The 13,479-nt window shown below is 39.2% G+C and overlaps 1 protein-coding gene across 8 annotated transcripts in view; it reads left to right on the top strand.

The window, feature by feature from the left end:
* PIK3R3 (phosphoinositide-3-kinase regulatory subunit 3) overlaps positions 1-13,479 on the top strand; it is a 96,704-nt gene that overhangs the window by 62,460 nt on the left and 20,765 nt on the right. For all 8 annotated transcript variants that reach the window (XM_035251324.3, XM_017974688.4, XM_078331614.1 and 5 more), the window contains 2 exons: positions 390-515; positions 12,117-12,259. In XM_035251324.3, coding sequence (XP_035107215.1) covers positions 390-515; positions 12,117-12,259 — 269 coding nt within the window. The remainder of the gene's footprint in view (positions 1-389; positions 516-12,116; positions 12,260-13,479) is intronic.

The raw sequence follows: 13,479 nt of genomic DNA, 5'->3' as shown, positions 1-13,479 counted from the left end.
GCATGAGTCACTGTGCCTAGTGCCTACTTAAGATTTTAGATATTTTTGGAACTTATTTTGTGGCTACCCTTCTGTAATAGCTTATTGCATGTATTTGTTAACTTTATATAAAAATACTTATGTTTATGTTTCCTACTTATACTTCATTTCTTAATTTTTAAGGTATTAATTATTTTTATGTGATTTAAAGGCTGATCTTAATGTTATAAAAAGGATTTGGTACCTTTGTGTGCTTGATATTAATACAGTGGCTTAAACTTCTACAGTTGAAATACAGTTTAAAAATAGTAGATGGTTGAGGTGATATTTTTCCTTTAAACAACAGATGTGGAAAAAGTCACATGTCAGAATTGTTAACATTCTTTATTTTTTTTTGTTTACCTGTATAGGATCAGTTGGTAAAAGAAGATAATATTGATGCAGTAGGTAAAAAACTGCAAGAATACCACTCTCAGTATCAGGAGAAGAGTAAAGAGTATGATAGGCTATATGAAGAATATACTAGAACATCCCAGGTTGGTATATTTATGTTTTTTTGACTAGCATGTGTGCAATATTTTAGTTACATTAAATTTTCTATCATTCACTTGATGATTTTTTGCTGTTTTAATGTCTTAAAGGCTTAAACAGCTTTTTTTTTGAAACTTGGATGATATAAATTCCCCTCCCTTCTTAATCGGTTAGGGATATAATTGTATCAGTGAATATTAACTGGTCGCAGGTGACCAAGAAAACATAAAGTCTTCAGATAGAAATTTAGTTTTCTTTCATGTGTATATAGGCACTACAGGGCTGTTAGGGTAACTCCACTGTCCTTAGAACTTATAGGCGTTTTCTGTCTTGATGCTTTGCTATCTGTGGAAGAGGGCTTACTTTAATATCAGCCATCACAACCATATTCTAGTAAACAGGAAGGAAGAATAGGAAGGAGAAGGAAAGGTTCTCTATCTTTAAGACAACTTCCTAAAAGGAGCATACTCTGCTTTCACTTTAATCCCACTGGCTAGAACTAAGTCACATGGTCATACCTTGCTACAGTTCACAGCTAGCTGTAGGGGAGGCTGAGAAATCTAGTTTTTATTTGGTCAGGTGTGCTCAGCTAACGTGGGGATTTACTGAGGAAGAAGGAGCTGATGGCGGAAATTGTGGGATTACTAGTAGACTTAACCGTACAGTTTTTAGATCATTAACTTTAATAATCAGTAATAATTTAATATTTATGATATAGAGCAAAATTCTATAGAATAATCTAGTTCCTTTCCTAGGACTTCTTATGCCTGACTACTTTGATTTCTTTTTAGCTAGACTTGGATTGGTTTAATTTGCCCTAAGTTGTTACATAGTTTGTCAGTTGTTACATATTTTGGAATTTTTATGAAGCTGGATATCTTCAGAGAAGTTTACCTTTTATAATATTTGGGTTGGAAGTGGCCTAGGAAAAGATATTTAATTATATTTCTCATGTACATTCTCTTGAATATCAAATGATTTATAGAGGCATTAGTCCATGCTGATTCTACTTAATTCCTAGTGAATTCTCAGGGCAACAATAACTTAACCTGGGTTCTTTCTAGTAGATAACAATAATGGATTTTTTTTAGTGTTTACTTTCTATTTCATGAATTTCTGCTCTTTTAAATGTTTTTCTGCTTCCTTTCAGTTTTCTCTTTTCCTAGCTTCTGAAGGTGGAAATTTTGTTCATTGGTTTAAAAACTTTCTTTTCTAAAATAAGCATTTAAAACAATCTATTTCCTTCTAAGCACTGCATATATGCATCTCACAAATTTTGTCATACTCTGTTTTCCTTATTATTCAGTTTTTAATAATTTATCATTTTCTTTGTGATTTTTTTTTCTCTGGCTCCATGTATATGTATTTTTAATTTTTAAATATTTGGGACTTTCAAATATATTATTTATTTCTAATTTAAATTAATTTTGTTGTTAGTGAATATATTAAGGTTACAGTCTTTGGACATTTGTTGACTTAAATTGTATTATTGATATTTTTATGAGACAGAATCTTGCTCTGTCACCCAGGCTAGAGTGCAGTGGCACCATCTCAGTTCACTGCAACCTCCGCCTCCCGGGTTCAAGCAGTTTTCCTGCCTCAGCCTCCCCAATAGCTGGGATTACAGGCATGCACCACCATGCCTGGCAAATATTTCTATTTTTAGTAGAGACAGGGTTTTACCACGTTGGCTAGGCTAATCTCGAACTTCTGACCTCAGGTGATCCGCCTGCCTCAGCCTCCCAAAGTGCTGGGATTACAGGCATGAGCCACCGCACCCAGCCAGCTCTTTATTATTATTTTTTTAATTTAATTTATTTATTCTTTTGAGACAGCGTCTCATTCCATTGCCCAGGCTGGAGTGTAGTAGCACTATCTTGGCTCACTGTGACCTTTGTCTCCCAGGTTCAAGCAATTCTCTTGCCTCAGCCCCCCAAGTAGCTGGGATTACAGGTGCCTCCCACCATACCTGTTAATTTTTGTATTTTTAGTAGAGACTGGGTTTTGCCATGTTGACCAGGGTGGTCTTGAACTTTTGACCTCAAGTTACCTACCCTCCTCAGACTCCCAAAGTGCTGGGCTTACAGAAGTGAGCCACTGCACCCAGCCAAAAAATATATATATTTTTTGAGATGAGGTCTCAGTATGTTGATGTTGTCCAGACTGGACTTAAACTCCTGGGCTCAAGTGATCCTTCTGCCTTAGTCCTCCAAGTAGCTGGGACTACAGGTGTGTGCCACCACACCCTGCTCCAACTCTCACTTTCTAATTCTATGAATTTGTCAGCTGTAGGTACCTTATATAAGTGGAATAATATGTTTGTCCCTCTGTGTCTAGCTTATTCTTTAAGCTTTCAAGATCTGTTCATGTTGTAGGATATATCAAAATTTATTCTTTTTATGGCTGAGTAATATTTCATTATGTATATATATCAAATTTTGTTTATCTATTCATCTGTTGATTTGGGTTGTTTCCAGCTTTTGGTTGTGAATAATGCTGCTGTGAACATTGGCATACAAATATCTGTTTGAATTTCTGCTTTCAGTTCCTTTGGATATCTAACTAGTATTTTTGGTAGTTCTATGTGTAACCTTTTGAGAAACTGCTGAACTGTTTTCAGAGCGGCTAACCTGTTTTACATTCCCACTAGCAGTGCACATGGCTTACAGTTTCTCCATATCTTCCCTAGCACTTATTATTTTTTGTATTTTCAAAAAATAGCCATACTAGTAATTGTGCAGTGGCATGATCATAGCTCACTGTAACCTTGAACTCATGCCATTTCATTGGTGGTAGTTTATTATTATTGAGTTTTAGTTGTTTTTTTTTATTGTACTTTAAGTTCTGGGGTGCATGTGCAGAACATGCAGGTTTATTACATAGGTATACATGTGCCATGGTGGTTGGCTGCATCCATCACCCTGTCATCTACATTAGGTATTTCTCCTACTGCTGTCCCTCTCCTAGCCCCCCACCCCTTGACAGTTCCCAGTGTGTGATGTTCCCCTCCCTGTGTCCGTGTGTACTCATTGTTCAACTCCCACTTATGAGTGAGAACTTGTGGTGGTTGGTTTTCTGTTCTTGTGTTAGTTTGCTGAGAATTATGGTTTCCAACTTCATGTCCCTGTAAAGGACATGAACTCATCCTAGCCAACATGGAGAAACCCCATCTCTATGTGCCTGTAATCTCAGCTACTCAAGAGACAGGAGAATCACTTGAACCCCCAAAAAAAAAAAAAAAAAAAAACCTGATTTTGTTTGTACCTGCAACTTTGCTGATCTCTCTCTCTCTCTCTCTCACACACACACACACACACACTCTCTCTCTCTCTCTCCTCTCTCTCTCTCTCATTTTGAGGCAGAGTCTTGCTCTGTCGCCCAGGCTGGAGTGCAGTAGCACAATCTTGGCTCACTGCAACCTCCGCCTTGCGGGTTGAAGTGATTCTTCGTCTCAGCTTCTGGGGTGGCTGGGATTAACAGGTGTCTGTTACCATGCCTGGCTAATTTTTATATTTTTAGTAGAGATGGGGTTGTACCATGTTGGCCAGGCTGAGTCTCAAACTCTTGACCTCGGCCAGGCGCGGTGGCTCAAGCCTGTAATCCCAGCACTTTGGGAGGCCGAGGCGGGTGGATCACGAGGTCGGCAGATTGAGACCATCCTGGTCAACATGGTGAAACCCTGTCTCTACTAAAAATTACAAAAAATTAGCTGGGCACGGTGGCATGTGCCTGTAATCCCAGCTACTCAGGAGGCTGAGGCAGGAGAATTGCCTGAACCCAGGGGGCGGAGGTTGCGGTGAGCCGAGATCGCGCCATTGCACACCAGCCTGGGTAACAAGAGCGAAACTCCGTCTCAAAAAAAAAAACAACAACAAAAAACTCTTGACCTCAGGTGATCCATCCACCTCAGCCTCCCAAAGTGCTGGGATTCCAGGTGTGAGCCACCGCACCTGTCCAAGATCATGTCTTTTGAGATAGTTTTATTTCTTCCTTTCCAATTTGGTTGTTTTGTTTATTTTTATTGCTTAATTATTCTGACCGGAACTTTCAGTACTGTGCTTAATAAAAGTGGTGAGAGTGAACATCTTTGTCTTATTCCTGATCTTAAATAGAAAACTTTCAGTCTTTCATGATTATGATTTTTAGCCTTGAGTTTTTCATATATGGCTATATTAGTTTCCTAGATCTGCTGTAACCAAATACCAGAAACTGGGCACCAAAAATTTTATTATTGCTCTATTCAGGAGACTAGAAGTTTCAAAATCAAGGTGTTGCAAGGGCCAGGCCATGCCTTTTCTGAATGGTCTGGGGAGGATCCTTCCTTGCTTCTTCCTAGTTTCTGGTGGTTGGTTGCTGACAGTTCTTGTTTTGTAGCTATGTTGCGCCAATCTCTGTCCCCATTATTAATGGCATTCTCTCTGTGTATATCTATCTGTTTTCTCTTACGAAGAGCCAGTCACTGATTAAGGTCTATCCTAACCAGTATTACCTCATCTTAATTTACTAATATCTGTGAAGACCCTGTTTTTTAATAAGATCACATTCGGAGGCTGGGCATGGTGGCTCATGCCTCTAATTCCAGCACTTTGGGAGGTTGAGGTGGGTGGATCACTTGAAGTCAGGAGTTCGAGACCAGCCTGGCCAACATGGTGAAACGCTGTCTCTACTAAAAATACAAAAATTAGCTGGGCGTGGTGGTGCATGCCTGTAATCCCAGCTACTTGGGAGACTGAGGCAGGAGAATCACTTGAATCTGGGAGGTGGAGATTGCAGCGAGCTGAGATCATGCCACTGTACTTCAGCCTGGGTGACACAGAGAGACTACATCTCAAAAAAAAAAAAAAAAAATCATATTCTGAGCTCGCAGAGATTAGGACTTCGTAACTTTTTGGGGGACACAATTTAGTCTTTAGCATCTTCATCATGTTGAAGAGTTCCTTTTTATTTCTACCGTATTCAGTGTTGATTTTACCATGAAAGAGTGTTGAATTTTGTCAGATGTTTTTCTATATCATTTAAGATCGTGTTTTTTTTTTTTTTCCTTCATTCTTTAATGTGGTATATTATGTTGACTGATTTTTGCTCTTTGAACCACTCCTCTTGCATTCTTTGGATAAATTCCAGGTGCTTGTCATGTATAGTCTTCTTAGTATTCTGTTGAATTCAGTTTGCTAGTAGCTTGTTGAGGATTTTTGTATCATAAAGGATAATGGTCTGTAGTTTTCTTGTAGTGTCTTGGTCTGACTTTCTATCAGAGTGATAATGGCCTCTTAGAATGTGTTAAGAAGTATTCCCTTCTCTTCTACTTTTTGGAAGAGTTTGAGAAGTATTGGTATTAATTCTTCTTTAAATATTTGATAGATTTACGAGTGAAGCCATGGGCTTTTCTTTGTCGGGAGATTTTTGATTACTGATTACATCTCCTTACCTGCGATAAGGTAGAAATTCAATAAGGTAAAAAGATTTATGCAAATGTTCTATTACTTCTTGACTCAGTTTTGTAGTTTGTATACTTCTAGGAACTTGTCCATTTAATCTAGGTTATCCAGTTTATTGGCATTCAGTTATTTATTCATTTATTTATTATCTTTTGAGACAGGATCTTGCTCTGTCACCCAGGCTGGAGTGCAGTGGCATGATCACAGCTCACTGCAACCTCAACCACCAGGGCTTGAAGTGATCCTCACACCTTAGCCTCCTGACTAGCTGGGGCCCACAGGTGCATGCCACCATGCCTGGCTTTTTAAAAAATTTGTAGAGATGAGGTCTCACTATGTTGCCCAGGCTGGTCTCTAATTCCTGGGTTCAAGGAATTCTCCCACCTCAGCCTCCCAAAGTGCTGGGATTACAGTCATGAGCCACTGTGCCTGGCCAGCATATAGTTAGTTATTTATAGCATTCTTTCAGAATTCTTTTTATTATTAATTTATTTATTTATTTTAAGACGGAGTTTCACTGTTGTTACTCAGACTGGAGTGCAATGGCACGATCTCGGCTCACTGCAACCTCTGCCTTCTGGGTTCAAGCAATTCTTCTGCCTCAGCCTCCCTAGTAGCTGGGATTACAGGTGCTTGACACCATGCCCAGCTAATTTTTGTATTTTTAGTAGAGACGGGTTTTCACCTTGTTGACCAGGATGGTCTCAATCTCTTGACTTCGTGACCCACCCGCCTCGGCCTCCCAAAGTGCTGGGATTATAGGTGTGAGCCACCGCGCCCGGCCTAATTCTTTTTATTTTTGTTTGTCCCCGCTTTCATTTCTGATTTCAGTAATTTGTGCATTCTCTGTTTTTCTTAGTCAATCTATCTAAAGGTTTGCTAAGTTTGTTGATCTTTTCAAACAACCAATTTTTGGTTTTGTTGATTTTTCTTTCTTTCTTTTTTTTTTTTTTTTTGAGACAGGGTTTCACTCTCGTTGCCTAGGCTGGAGTGCAATGGCATGATTTTAGCTCACTGAAACCTCCACCTTCCGGGTTCAAGCAATTCTCCTACCTAAGCCTCCCGAGTAGCTGGGATTACAGGTGCTTGACACCATGCTTGGCAAATTTTTTGTATTTTTGGTAGACATGGGGTTTCACCCTGTTGGCCAGGCTGGTCTTGAAATCCTGACCTCAGGTGATCCACCCTCCTCAGCCTCCCAAAATGCTGGGATTATAGGCATGAGCCACCGCGCCCGGCCAATTTTTTTTGTTTTTCTAATTCTCTACTCCATTTATCTCTCCTGTAATCTTTATTATTTCCTTCCTTGTGCTAGGTTTGGGTTTTTTTCTTTCTTTCTTTCTTTTTTGAGATGGAATCTCACTCTGCCACCCAGGCTGGAGTACAGTGGCATGATCTCAGCTCACTGCAACCTCCACCTCCCCAGTACAGAAGATTCTCCTGCCTCAGCCTCCTGAGTAGCTGGGATTACAAGCATGTGCCACCACGCGCAGCTAATTTTTGTATTTTTAGTAGAGACGAGGTTTCATATGTTGACCAGGCTGGTCTTGAACTCCTGATCTCAGGTGATTTACCTGCCTTGGCCGCCTCCCAACGTGCTGGAATTACAGGTGTGAGCCACCATGCCCAGCCTAGCTGTGAGTTTATTTTGCCACTCACTTTTTTTCTGGTTCCTTAATATATACAGTTAGGTTATTGATTTGAGAGCTTTTTCTTTTTTTTTAAATGGAGTCTTGCTCTGTTGCTCAGGCTGGAGTGCAGTGGCGGAATCTTGGCTCACTGCAACCTCTACTTCCTGGGTTCAAGCAATTCTCCTAACTCAGCCTCCTGAGTAGCTGGGACTACAGGCATGCACCCACCATGCCTGGTTAGTTTTTGCATTTTTTGGTAGAGATGGGGTTTCACCATGTTGGCCAGGCTGGTCTCAAACGCCTGACTTCATGTGTTCCAGCCACCTTGGCCTCCCAAAGCGCTGGGATTACAGATGTGAACCATCATGTCTAACCTTTCTTTTTCAAGTTAGATGTTTACAGGTATACATTTCACGTGAGCATTGCTTTTGCTGCATCCTATGTTTCGGTAGGCTGTGTTTATTTATCTTGTTTTCAACTTTTTGGTCATTCATCATGAACAGGTGGGATTTATCCCAGAGATGCAAGGATGGTTCAACATATGTGAATCAATTAACTGATATATCATATCAATAGAATGAAGGAGAAAAACCACAAGATCATTTCAATTGATGCTCAAAAATGTGTTTGATAAAATTCAACATCCCTTCATGATAAAAACCATCACAAAAGTGGGTATAGAGGAAACATACCTCAGCATAATAAAAGCCATATACAACCGACCCATAGCTAGTATCACAGTGAATGGAGAAAAACTGGAAGGTTTTCTTTTACAGTCAGGAACACAACAAGGATGTCCACTTTCACCACTGTTATTCAACATAGGACTGGAAGTCCTAGGTAGAGTAATCAGACAAAAGAAAGAAATAAAGAGCATCCAAATTGGAAAGGAAGAAGTGAAATTATCCTTGTTTGCAGATGATATGATTTTGTATTTGTCAAAAGCCAGAAACTCCACCCAGAAACTTAGAACTGATCAATTCAGTAAAGTTGCAAGATATAAAATCAACATACAAACATCAGTAGCATTTCTATATGCCAACAGCAAATAACATGAAAAAGAAACCAAGAAAGTAATCCCATTTATAGTAGTGACAAATAAAATAGCTGGGAATGAACTAAACTAAAGAGGTGAAAGATATCTATAATGAAAACTATAAAACATTTATGCAAAAAATTGAAGAAGACATCAAAAAAATGGAAAGATATATATACATATATTTTTTGAGACAGAGTTTTCCTCTTGTTGCCCAGGCTGGCATGCAATCTCAGCTCACTGCAACCTCCGCCTCCTGGGTTCAAGGGATTCTCCTGCCTCAGCCTCCTGAATAGCTGGTATTACAGACATGCACCACCATGCCTGGCTAATTTTGTATTTTTTTAGTAGAGGTGGGGTTTCTCCATGTTGGTCAGGCTGGTCTTGATCTCCCTACCTCACGTGATCTGCCTTCTTTAGCCACCCCAAAGTACTAGGATTACAGGAGTGAACCACTGCACCCAGCCTAGCTATTTTGTATTCATGGATAGAAGAATAAAGATTGTTTAAAATGTCCATACTACCTACCCAAAGCAATCTACAGATTTAATGCTATCTCTATCAAAATACCAATGACATTCTTCACAGAAATAAAAAAAAATCCTAAAATTTATATGGAACCACGAAGACTGAGAACAGGCAAAACCATTGTAAGCAAAAAGAACAAAACTGGAGGAATCACATTATCTGACATTAAATTATACTACAGAGCCTTAGTAACCTAAACAGCATGGTACTGGCATAAAAACAGATACATAGATCAGTGGAACAGAATAGAGAACCCAGAGATAAATCCATATACCTACAATGAAATAATTTTTGACAAAGGTGCCAAGAACATATATTGGGGAAAGGAGAGTCTCTTCAATAATTGGTGCCAGGAAAACTAGTTTCATTCATATGCAAAATAATGAAACTAGACTCCCGTCTCTCACCATATTAAAAAAAAATCAAATCAAAGTGGGTTAAAGACTTAAATCTAAGTCTCAAAATTTGAAAATACTACAAGAAAACATTGGGGAAACTTTCCAGGGTAATGGACTGTGCAGATTAGAGTAATACCTCAAAAACACAGGTAACTAAAGCAAAGATGGACACATGGGATTATGTTAAATTTAAATGCTTCTGCACAGCAAAAGAAACAATCAGTAAAGTGAAGAGATAACCCACAGAATGGGAAAAATATTTGTAAACTGCCTGTCTGACAATATATTAATAACCAGAATATATAAGGAGCTCAAACAGCTCTATAGGACAAAATCTAATAATTTGATTTAAAAATGGGCAAAAGGTATGACTAGATATTTCTCAAAAGACATATAAATGGAAACAGGTATATGAAAAGCTACACAACATCACTGATCATCAGAGAAATGCAAATCAAAACTACATTGAGATATCATATCTTCCCATTTAAAATGACCTTTATCTGAAAATCAGGCAATAAAAATGCTAGAGAGGAAGCAGAAAAAAGAGAACCCTCGTACATTATTGGTGGGAATGTAAATTAGTGCAGCGACTGTGGAGAACAGTGTAGAGGTTCCTCAAAAAATGAAAAATAGAGCTACCTTAAAATCCAGCAGTCCTACTTCCCACCTTCAAGTATTTGCACTGGGTATTTCTTTGCCTGGAACACTTTTCTTCCAGATGGTCACTTGGCTAACTCTGATACTCCTTCAAGTCTTCTCAGATGTCTTTTGTCTCAGTAAGGCCTACCTGAAAATGCCTGATTTTCAGATAAAGGCCATTTTAACTGGGAAGGTATGATATCTCAATGTAGTTTTGATTTGCATTTCTCTGATGATCAGTGATGTTGTATAGCTTTTCATATACCTGTTTCCATTTATATGTCTTTTGAGAAATATCTAGTCATACCTTGCCCATTTTTAAAGTTGCATCTTACATTCTAATCTTCTTTGCCACTCTACTTTTCTTTTTTAAATAATAATTCTCACCTTCTAACAAACTATTTAATTTACTTACTTATTATGTCTGCTCATATAATCCCTAAACTCTTAAGTTCTAGGAGGGTAGACACCTTTGTCTAAGCTTGTTTGCTCCTGTATCCCAAATGCTTCAAATAATAGCTGGTATTTAGTTAGTGTTCAATTATTTGTTGAATGAATTCATGCGAGATAATGAACCAAAAGTACTTCTCCCTTGGCAGGGGCTTGGAGTCAAACTCATTGTATGAACTGAGGTCTAGAGGAGGGCTAATCATCATCCTAGGAACAGAAACTAGAAAAGAAAGGCCACTGTTGCGTGTGGCTTTGGCTTGTGTAGAGCTGTCTATCTGCTTTCTTGCCATGACTGGAGAAAGCAGAGAAAGCTCCATAGGTTGCCCCCATGTTCAGTAATATTGGAAGATTTAACTGCAGAATAGGAGCCCTGAGCAGCTGATGTGAGACTGGTGCTGGACTGGGAATCCTGGTTGGGCAGTTAGGTATGGGGGTGGGTAGATGGATGCAACCAAAAAAGCCGCTAGGTAGAAGCTATAAATTTCCCTTGTGAGAACTGGAAGCAAGACTGGAGTAGCAGTTGGGCAGAGAAGAGCTGTGGAGGCTTAAAGCTTTGGGAGGCAAGAGGGACAGGGGAACTCAGTAATTAGCAGTATAGTAAATGTGTAAGGAAAGTAAATATTAAAGGGGGGTTAAAGAGTTGTTGAGATATGTCTTATAAAACTCCTCTGTTTTTCCTGTGAAATTAGGTAAAATCTAGATTGCTTTAGTGTAAGTGAATTCTTCGCGGAGAATGGGAAGAGATAGTGTACCTTGAGTCAGAATTGGCAAGGGTGAGAATAGGCTGCATGAGGATATTTGACATCTGGATGACATATAATTTTAGGGAAAATGGTGATGGTTTGGAATAAGAGAGCAATTTGGCAATGAGGAGATCATTGGTGACCTTGAAAATAGTAGTATGTGGAATGGTAAGTACCAAAGCCAGGATAGAGTGAGTTGGTGTGATTGGGAGATAAGGAAAGAGAGACAGCCATATAAAGAACTCTTTTTTTTTTTTGGAGACAGAGTCTTGCTCTGTCACTCAGGCTGGAGTGCAATGGCACGATCTCAGCTCATTGCAACCTTCGCCTCCCAGGTTTAAGTGATTCTTCTGCCTCAGCCTCTGAGTAGCTGGGATTACAGGCACCCAACACCATTCCTGGCTGATTTTTTTGTATTTTTAGTAGGGATGGAGTTTTTGCCATGCTGGCCAGGCTGGTCTCGAACTCCTGACCTCAGGTGATCCACTTGCCTCGGCCTCCCAAAATGCTAGGATTACAGGTATGAGCCACCACGCCTAGCCTGTTTTATAGTTTAAATGATGTCTTTTACATATAAGTAATAGAGTAGGGGTTGAATAAAAGGTCTTGTTTTAGCCCTTCTAAACAAGGAGAAAGACTTTTTAAAGACTAGGTCTTATATGGAATTACATTAATAACTAGAATTATAAAATTTGTTTAAGCCCAAGGTTACAATGTGTTTTTCTTTTTGTCTCCTTTAGGAAATACAGATGAAGAGGACAGCAATAGAAGCTTTTAATGAAACAATTAAAATATTTGAAGAGCAGTGTCACACACAAGAACAACATAGCAAAGAATATATTGAGCGATTTCGGAGAGAGGGGAATGAAAAGGAGATTGAACGGTAAGTGTACTTAGTACCTCTAAGGGCATCAGTGAGACAGGATTTCTTTTCTTCCCCAATAATTTCTGTCTTGTTTGCTTTTACCCCCTCAAACTGCACGGCCCTACTATTAGAACTGCTTGCTATTTCCACTAATGGTACCAAATTGAACTACTCTCTCCTCTGCTCTTTCTTCATTCCCCCAAATTAACTCCTCATCCATTAGGACTTCAGGTTAGATACCACCTTTTCCAAAAACTGTTCCTTGATTCTGGTGACCAATTTAAGGGCTTTATTTTGGGCCCCTACAGTGTCTGGTCCTGATCCCTAGTGTAACATTTACTGAATGTCATGCCCACTCAACTGTATATCATTGAGAGCGGGCATGGTGGCTTATTTTCCCTGGTAGCCTTAGTACCTACCTATGTATGGGAGTACATAATGGGTGCTCATCGAATAATTTTGTGAATTGAATATCAACTTTGACAGCAGTCTGAGAATAAACTGTGGTAGAACAGGACTGTAGGCAGGAACACCAGCCTGACTTGCACATGACTGCAATGATTGTGGTCATCAGGCTAAATGATAATGAGGGCCTGGACCTGAGAAATAGCCGGAAAGAAGGGGGAGGTCATGGAATGCTAAGGACTTTATGCCTGACAAGATAGGGTAGGTGTACAAGAAGTCAAAGATTATTCCTAGATTTCTGGCATGAAAGACTGGAAGATGGTGTTTTTCACCAAAAGAAGAAGTACATGAGGAGAGTTTAGGGTTGGAACCAGTGAGTTTGAGGTTCCTGTGAGAACACAAGTGGAGCTCTCCGAGGGGCAGACAACTGATTATTTGGATTTGGAACTTGGTATAGAAAGGATTTGGGAGGTGTAGGTGTGTAGTTGATGGTAGATGCTGAGAATGAGATTATACAAAAAGAATGAGTGGCAGAAGAAGTATTGGATTCGATAGCTAAAAGGATGTTAAAAGCCTTCACCAAAGCAAATTTAGGAAGGATTAGAAACTAAGCTAGATTATAGTGGGTTGAGACATGCAAAAGTGGATAATAATACAACTAAATGATATGCAATGGAAAAGCAAAATTATTTCTCATATTGGCACCACAGTATTAGTGTATTTCTGTGTGTATGAGTTTAGAGCTAAATGCTGTGAGGCAGTGTAGCTTAATGGTTAAAACCATGGGCTTGAATTCTGTATTGGCTATTTATTAGCTGTATAACTTTGGGTGA

This window comes from Callithrix jacchus, chromosome 7, assembly GCF_049354715.1.
Source record: "Callithrix jacchus isolate 240 chromosome 7, calJac240_pri, whole genome shotgun sequence".
NCBI classification, from domain to species: Eukaryota; Metazoa; Chordata; class Mammalia; order Primates; family Cebidae; genus Callithrix; species Callithrix jacchus.
The sequence above is the reverse complement of the archived record's forward strand: the minus strand, read 5'-3'. Positions and strand labels throughout refer to the sequence as shown.